The 9,164-nt window shown below is 41.8% G+C and overlaps 1 protein-coding gene across 1 annotated transcript; it reads left to right on the forward strand.

Moving 5' to 3' along the window:
* The first annotated feature begins 332 nt into the window (after window positions 1–332).
* Window positions 333–6,601, forward strand: VMA21 (vacuolar ATPase assembly factor VMA21). The gene is made up of 3 exons (XM_035324816.1): window positions 333–485; window positions 2,169–2,278; window positions 3,463–6,601. The coding sequence occupies exons 1-3, from the start codon at window positions 433–435 to the stop codon at window positions 3,603–3,605; spliced, it is 306 nt and encodes a 101-aa protein (XP_035180707.1). The 5' UTR covers window positions 333–432; the 3' UTR covers window positions 3,606–6,601.
* The last annotated feature ends 2,563 nt before the right edge of the window (window positions 6,602–9,164 follow it).

The following is a 9,164-nucleotide window of genomic DNA, read 5'->3' on the forward strand; positions in this document are numbered from 1 at the left end:
CCATACAAGGGACCAACGTCTGATTGCTGCGGGGTGAGGCTCGGTTCGGCGGCAGCGCTGAACCAAGCGGCTCCACGGCGGCGCGCAGCCCTGTGTGCTTATTCACTGAACATCCACGGCCATGCCTGCGCACCTTTGGCTGCAGGACGAACCATAGCCAGACCTCGCGTGTGTGTGGGGGCGGTGAGCTCCCATCGGGGGCTGAGACGGCGCAACGGGACCCCTCTGCAGGGCTCCGGGCGCCTCCACGCCAGCACAGCCCCAGCCCCTGAGGGGCGCCCGCGGCCCCCCCCCCTCAGCGAGTGCCCCGCCCCCCCCCAGCCCGCACTGCGGCTGCGCAGAGGCGCCCGCGGCTGCTATAAAGGCGGCCCCGCGCATGCGCCCGCCCCTCGGTCAGGTGACGGGAAGCGGCGGCGGCGCTGAGGGGCGGCGATGGAGCGCTACGACAGGGCGGCGCTCGGCGGCCTGCCCGCGCCCGAGCTGAGGTACGGGGGGCTGGGAGGGGACCCGGGGGGTGGAGGGGACTGGGGGCCGCTCGCCGGGAGGCCCCGGGGTGGGGGGGGCTGGCCACCAGGCCGTGGGGGGAAGGCCTGGGCCTAAGAAGGGGGACCCGGGCCTTACGGGGGGGGGACCTGGGCCTGGGGGTGTCCTGGGTTTGCCGTGGCCCCGGACAGGCTCCGAGGCGGAAAGGAGGGGCGCCGTGCTGGGACGGGGTTGTAGGTGGGTTGGGGAAGCGCTTGAAGCCTGCAGGAGGGGGAATTGTGATGGTCAGCGCTGGGGTGTTTGGCGCCGGGTGGTTCGGTGGGGGTGGGCGTGTGGTGTCCGTGCCGGGAGGTGCTGGGGAGGTGTCTGAACAGGGAGCAGGGACTCGTTTCTATGCCTAAAGGATGGGGAAGGCTCAAAGGGGTTTTGCGTCCCAACCAGAGAACGATTTGGGTAAGCTGTAGGAAAGAGAGATGTTCTGAGCAGCTCTTTAAGTTCTTTACTGTGCAGCTTAAAGGTATATCAGTACGGTGTGACCTACCTGGTAAAAGTGCTGCTGGCTTTGATGTAAAAGCTGTCTGTGGCCACTCATCGCTGTTTTTTTGTGACCCTCAAAGAATGAGGTTTTGTTTGTCTTTTGATTTCACTTTTTCAAAGAAATGTCAAGGACAGAACATGATTTTATGCAGTATATCATGGTGCAAATATGTCTAGATAAAGCCTTTGAAATCTCTATAGGTGTCTGGGAGGTTTAAGAATTGTGCATCCCTGACTTGAATTGGCTTTGATGGATATTTGTGCTTCAGTCTTAAGGACTTAGAAGGCCTTTGTGACTGCGCCATTGAGTCTGGTAGTCCTTGGAAGTCAGAAGGGTATTGGTTGGCTTACAGCTTTACTGCTACGTAAAGTAATAAAGCCAGCAGAGCAGTTGAGAAGTGGTAGAAGCACACCAAAACAAGCTGTACCCATTGTTTTGTAAATACAGAACCTGTTCTAGCAGACAAATTCCAGGGAGACCTTACCAGCTACACATTCCTTCAATGTGATTGTCGTGGCCAAAGTCTTTTAAGTTTAGGTCTGGGAAGGCAAAAAAGTTACTGATGTTTTTGTATGCTAGCTCAGTGCTCTAATTGTTGCTACGGTTGCTCCAATTTTCTTACTGGAAAGTAGAAAATTATTTTAAATGTAGAGGGACAGAACATAGTAAGAAGGAACTTAATTTCCAACAGTAAGCTCTTAAAAGTCATTCCTTATACTTCCCTCTCTGTCTGAGTCTGCAGCGTCTGTCATTTTCCTAGACTTGTAGTTAGTTTTTTCCAAAGGAAATAAGGAACTTCAGGAGTTCTGGTGTAAAATACTGTTGTGTCTGTCATGCAGATGTGTATCTAACATTAGATATTTAATAATAATATAAAAATCCTGTATCGCTGGTGTTTCCAAAGCAGTAACAGAATAATCTGAATAGTGTTACTTGCCTTGTTAGTGAATTTTAACTAGTAGAGTCACTGCATCACTCCCAGTGCTGTGGCTTTCTGTTGCAGGCAGTAAATGCATACTCAGTCTTCACCACTTTCAGGTGCACTTAATTCCTGCAAAGTAAACGGCTTACTTCTCTGGTTCTTGTCCTGTGTCAGGCATGCATACTCTGACTTCCTTCTATGTGTAACTTTTCTTATTTATTTCAGAAATGAGGGTTCATTAACATCAACTTTAAGAACACTTCTGTTCTTCACAGCTCTAATGATCACATTGCCTGTTGGGCTGTATTTTTCATCAAAGGCTTATATATTTGAAGGTAATTTTGTTTCTGCCAATTAGCATTACTGTTACAGAAGTAGGAAAAGTTCTCCTTCTTGTTTGGAATATTTATTTCCTTATATACAAAGAAAAAATCCTGTCATGTCTAAATTGAACTAGAAAGTCATGTAAATGTTTGGTGCATCTTTCCTTGCATTGTGGTCTGCAATTTAATATTTACTGTTTGTTCTGCAGTGATTTGTCATATATCGGTGCAGCATTTCCTTTCCCTAAAGGGTATCTAACACCCCACTTCAGAGCTGTACCGGAATTATCAGGGATATGTTTCCTGCAGCTGTTGCGAACTAATTGTTTTTTCAAGATAGTTTAATGCTATTTACTGAACTTGTTTGCATTTCAAAACATAGCTGCTTTAAGTGTAAACCACTGAAGTCAGCTGCTTCTAAGAGCAGTTTCAGTGTATAGCTAAGTTGGAAGGTCCTCCAGGATGGTTCTCCTTTGGTATTTACTGCTGTGTAGTTCTGAAGGATGAAGCTGAAAGCTTGTGAAATAAATTTCAAATGTACTTTCAGTGTAATATGTTCTGTTGAGTGTTTTTTCTAACCTGGGGTGTTGCAAGCTGAGCCTTAACTTCAGATATTGGCAAGATCTATTAGCATCGCTAGGATCAGATTTGTGTTTGGGAGGGGTGTTGTTTTGGTGTTTGCCTTTTTGTTGTTTCTTGATGAAGAGAAATGATGTTTTGCCTTCTGGTATTTGAAAGCTTGTTTCACGTGAAAGGTATTGTGTATTTTAAGTGGTGAGTTGTTTTACAGCTTAAATTTGGAAGGTAGAAGTTCTCCAAATTGTTATACAGGTTTATTCTTTATAGCAGAAAATAACCTATGTAATCATTGTCCCTCTATTTTCCTGCCCCATAATGATTTACGCTCGTGAAAAAAGGATATTGAGGTTTATTTGGTGCTGGATAATAAAAAGTGGATGTTGTAGAACTCTTTACTGTTGACCTCAAAGTGAGGGTATTATAAATGTTTTGCAGTGTTGCTTTATTCTTGAAATATTTTCAAGGTATGCAGTTATCATGGTGCATTCTTTCTATGAATCTTTCTGAGATCAGTCTTTTGATACAGCAATAAATGTAAATTTTGGTCTTTTGAAAAAGTTGTCATCTTCTATTTCAGCATTGACAACTAATACTCTTTCCTTCTCTTGTTTCCTCAGGTACCTTAGGAATGTCCAACAGAGACAGCTATTTTTATGCTGCCATAGTTGCTGTAGTTACTGTTCATGTGGTACTTGCTCTGTTTGTGTACGTAGCGTGGAACGAAGGTACTCGACAGTGGCGGGAAGGCAAACAGGACTGAAAAGAAAATCGTCATCTGATACCTACAGACTGTACATACAATTTTTGCAGGTTGAATGAAAAACATTCTTCAAAATGTATAATACTTGTGTACAAAGATGAGGCTAACGTCTCAATTCTGTTCAATTACAGTAAGACTTGTGCTTGTCCTGGATGTGTAGCAATATTTTGTCAGATGCTGATGGAAGTTGTACGTGGCTGTAGCCAGCTTCTACTAGCATGAGCCAAGGAGGTCTTTACCTGAAATCAGAATGAAGTAATGACTTAAAAAAAAAAAATCATGTAACTATTTTTGTCATTCTCTAGTGTTTTCCTGGCCTTTTGTGAGAATAATATTGGCATGAAACAAGCATTACATTTTCAAGTAACTGAATTGCTACTTAAAAGGCAATATATCTAACTTGCTGTCCCATTAAATTCAAGATGGGATTTCTTTGCTGTAGGTAGTTTCCCCACTTATGAGACATACAGTCCAGCAGTGCATTCTTCTGTGCTAATTCCTCAGGTTACTTTCCTCATGTGAGATTACTTTGTTGGCAGAGGTGGAATAAAGGTGGTAACTGAGTTGGCAGCTGTTTGCAGTGCTGCACTGGGCATTAGCTTTTTACCTTTAGGAACTGAAAGATGTCAGAAAAGCTGAGTATGTTCTCTGAAAAACTCATTAAGGAGCAACCTCCAAAGTCTGTTGAAGTATTCTGACTTTCTTCTCACCACTGTACAGTGCTGCTTTCTGACGTCTGTAATTCACTTTGTTCAAATTACAGATATTCATGCCGGGTGAATAGGTTATTTAAAAAGTAATGCATGGTTAATGTGCTCAGTGATCCTAAAGTGCAGTTACAATTTGAGTCAAAATACTAGACAAGTTTTGTCTTCTATTAGGGGAAATGACACCTCAAGGAAGGGAAAAAAATAGTAATTTTGAGTTTAGAAGTAATTACAACAATAGAACTGGTTAGGAATTCATATGTTGTATTCCTAATTTGGAATGTTCACTTTATCTCATCTTCAAATACAATTTTTGATCATGGTGTAAAATTTAATTTCTTAATTTGCTTTTGTAATGTTTTGGGAGCGATTATCTTAGTGCCGTGCTCACTCTTTCCACTCTTCAACAATTAATTTTGATGAAGCAAAAGAAATGGCATAATATATTTTTACGTCCTTACTTCTGTGTATGTCCTTGATAATTGCTGAAGGATGTGACTGGATTGCCTGTGATGAAGGAACAACAGTAACAGCTATAACCCATGCAAATGGGCTGTAGAGAAACAAGCGAGATGTAAGGGAGAAAACAAGCTGTAGCCATCTGTACGTGTCCTTTATGAAGCAGAACACAAGTGATTATATTATGGCAAATTTGCTTCTCTTCATAAATACAAACTTGTACAGGATGGATCAATGCAATATGTTGATCTCTTTTCCCTCAGTTGTGCCTGGAAACTTTCTGTAGTAAAACCATGGTGAAAGTTGTGTTACAGAATAATAAGCTGAATTTCATTCCTCTGTTGTGCTGTGTTAGCAGGCTACTTAATCTGCACATAAAAGGTTCTAGCAATGCGCAGAACTCTGCTAATGCTGTCGATTGCTTTTAAGCTATTGTACTTGTGGTCTTTCTGTTAATTTGAGTTTTCCAGTTTGTTGTATTAGTTGAGCATTTTTGGAAGTGTCTTGCTTAATAGAGGACTTAGAATGATTTTGTTGCTACATCTGTCTTTTGTAAAACGTACCCATAAATGAGACAAATCAGGTATCCATGCGCAGGAGTAGAAGAATGTGTTCGTAGGGCTCATTCCTCTTACCTTTGCCCCAGCCGTGTGTGTGTGCAAAAACACACACCATGTACTAGGATGTAGCTGATGCCTTAGCAAATGAAACCTACAGAGGATTGTAATGCTAGCACTAATCAATCTTTACATTATTTTTTTTTTGGAAACATTAACTTTTCTTATCCAGAAGTCCATTGTTAGGTTGCTGCCAGCGAGCTCATAGCCCCAAAATACAAATTTCAGTAGTTTGTGTGTTACCATATTGGCTTCCTGTTCTCCAGTTTAGAGATGCTGTAGAACAAATACTGCTTTTTAATAAGGAACTACCCTGCAATCCAAGGTCCAATAAATAAATGCTTGTGCTGAAAAATTTAAGTAATATCTTTAATAATGCTCATGAATAGCACACCTTACAAGTAGATCAGCTATGGTATTGGTCAATAGCCACGTTCATTTATGATAAAGTATAAATGTGGAAAAAGTTGTTCTGTACTAGCTGGATCTAGTGCTTTATCTATTAGATTTCATGTACCAGAATTCTTAGACATTAAATTAATTTTTTAGGAATACTAAGGAAATAATTGCTTATTATAATTATAACAAAAATCTAAAGAGTTTGACCAGTGCTGTACATATAGCCACTATAATATCTCAGCAACTGGTGGTGGGTAACGAGCTGAGCGTTCATCCATCCATAGGAAGGTCTTTGTGTTTGAAGGTAATGCTTTAATCCCCAATGTTCTCCCTGAGAAGAGGTAATTCATGAGTCTCTGGACACTTATGGACAGTAATGGTCATGAACTACTGGGTTTTATGTTACCTGTGCTTGGAAGATGAAAACCACTCAGGTAAGTGGTGCAATGACAGCAGTCAAGCGGTGGAAATACACCGTGACTGGGGAGCTCAAAGAACAAGAACTGCAGCCTTGTGCTGTAGTGTATGTGGAATAGATGCTCTGCTGGGACTCCTGTTGTGCCTTAACAATACTAAGATTTATTTTATTTCAAGAGCTTTATTGCAGTCTCTTTGGGTTGAGTGTTGACTTTCCGATTTCCTCATGTCCCTGTTAATGTCAAAGCTAATTCTCATCTTTTTTATTGTGTAATGGTCATTGTGATTGTTCTAGAGCTTAAATAAGACTGTTTAAATGTGGAAACTAATCAAAGCTGTGGAGTAATCAATATTTTTGTTGTGGTGCTTTTATTTTCTATTAAAATGATACACCATTTGTAATGACGTAGTACTTTACAGTGGTAATGTAATTTTGTTCTTTTTTTTACTAGGAATGGATATGAAACAACTGTTAAAAAGACAATTGGGAACCTGGGCTTTCAATACTTGAAACTATTCTCAGTAAGAGTCCATTGCTTTTGTATGGGTTTAAAGTTACACAGTTTAGCTAGAGCAAGCATTTTGAAACTGAGATTGCAGCAGAAATTTCCTGGAATGTTTACCAAGATTATAAAGAGTAAAGATAATAGGGGAAATTGAGAACTAGAAAATCAGGAACTTCTCAAAATCAGTTTAACTTATGTACTACTTATCTTCCTGTTTTTTCAATGTCTACAGAATACTGGTGTATACCCAGCCTATGGAAGCATGCAGGTGATTGACTTGGGTTTGTGGTTAATGATGCCTGACTTAATTCCCACTCAGTGCTAACAGTTCAGGGATGAATTTTCCAGAGAAACTGATGTTGATGATCATGTTAACAGGAATTTTGTCATACATTGATGCATACACTTCAAGTGGTCTTCACAATATAATGAAAGAAAGCAAAATACTGCCTACTTTGGTTTTGCAGTATAAAAGTGGGCATAGTAATACATCACTTAAACAACCTCCTGTGTAATTTGCATAATTATGATTGTCAGACACTTTCAAATTGATAGAAATCTAAAGGACATAACTTTTTCATGCTGTATTAGCAGTGTGACAAACTAGATGGCAGGCTTCTCTCTGTTTCCCATGATGGGGGAGGAGAAGTTGTGCTTGCTGAAAAAATATATTCTCATTTAATACAATGGTGAGCAGCAAAATGTTTGAGGTTATTGCAATTCTGATGGCTTTTGAACAGCTGCACGGTTCTTGTAGTTAAACTTCTGACAGCTTACACAACTGGGCAGGGTGTTCTCAAAGCCTCCAGGACAGGGCATTGTTGCTAATAGTTCAGGTGAGTAAGAGATGGGAAAGGAGAGGGCTTTTAAAACAGAATTAAGCTGTGCATGTCTTACTGCCAAGTAATGTACTGAAATTGAGGTATGGCTGAAATTAAGGTAGGCTGCTGCCTATGGGATGGGGAGGAAGGGTTCTGTGAAAGCAGAGGATTGACTTGGCGTAGGGTGAGGGCTGGCGTGTGCTGGCACAGCTTGGCATGTGATGGCTTAGGCACCATATGGCTCTGTTCAGAAGTGTTTATCCCGTTGTTCTTTAGGAGATTATGCAGAGTCATTGATCTGAAATATTAAATGTAAATCGTACAAAACAGCAAGCCGGTTCCATTTGTAACTTGCAGCTAAAGTTGTTCATAGCTTGACAGCTTTGCATCTCCTTTTGTGCAAATCTGGGGCACGTTTGCTCAGCCTGCTGCTGTAGAACTAGTATCGTTACTAGCTCTGAGTCATCTTAGGGCAAGGTCAAGCCCTTGGAGTGGAAGTATTTCTTAAATAAAACACCACAGAGTAACTGCCACCACTGTCTCATTAGCTGTAATCAACTGTCGCTTTAGGGGAGACATGAGAGCTTCTAATTTACAGTTCACAGGAAACGGTGCTTGCTGTTCCCCTACAAGGGAAGGCTTCCTTGTGCTTGAATGGAGCTTGCAACAAGGAAATACTGTATGGTTCAGGGCCCCCACAGTCATTCTGATATCTGAAGGTGGCTGCTAGCATATGAATTGCTGGGATGGTGGGATGCAGGCATAATTTGTTAGGAGGGCTGAATTAGAGTGCTGTGTAACAATGCTGAGCTGGAGGGTTAGACAAGACAGAGGTAAGCTCACAGGACTTGAATGCCATTTAAATGTGAAATGTAAATGTGAAATGTAAATTTAAATGTGAAATGTAAGAAAAAGTATAGGGGAAGTGAACGGGGATTTCTCCAGAAAGCAGTTCTTTCAGATGCTGGTCTTCCAGTTTGTACTGTGAAAAGAAGGGACAGAGCCAATGGTGTTCCTGTTTCTGGAAGGCAGGGATAGCGACTGAAGCTCAGTGGTGAAGGATGACTGAGAGAGGAGCTTGGAAAGTCACGTAGCCAACTTGTTGGCTGTCCCAGGGAATCGCAGCCTGGGACTGAGGTTTCTTGGTGTTGGCTCTCCTGTTTCAGAAGCCTATTTGTTCCACAGGCTTGTGGCTGGTATTTTCCTGCTGCGGGTGGTGCCATATGGGTGCCTGGTGTTTCTCAGAGTCACCTTACTTTCTATGGGGCTTTTACTATATCACTGACCACATATAGGCCTGGAAAAAAAGCTGTTGATGCTTAGAGTTGGTGTATGACACTGTAATATAATAGCTTCAATGTAAATGGCCCAGGGCATAGGCACAGGGTGTGTGTGATTAATTAAAGCAGCTTTTAATTGAAGGGTGATTTATGAGTGAGACTAACAGCAGTGAAAGTTAAAGAACTAAAATGATGGGTGCAGGCACCATTGAGGAGCCATTTAATAACTTTGCTGGTTTTCAACCTCATGATGCAGTTCATATCTTAACTTCTGTGATCCATCCTTAATGCAGTTCTGATGCTGGAGATGAACTGAAAATACCAGAGTTTAGCTCTGTATCTGGAGTGTTTCA

This window comes from Oxyura jamaicensis, chromosome 4 (assembly GCF_011077185.1).
Source record: "Oxyura jamaicensis isolate SHBP4307 breed ruddy duck chromosome 4, BPBGC_Ojam_1.0, whole genome shotgun sequence".
Lineage (NCBI taxonomy): Eukaryota > Metazoa > Chordata > Aves > Anseriformes > Anatidae > Oxyura > Oxyura jamaicensis.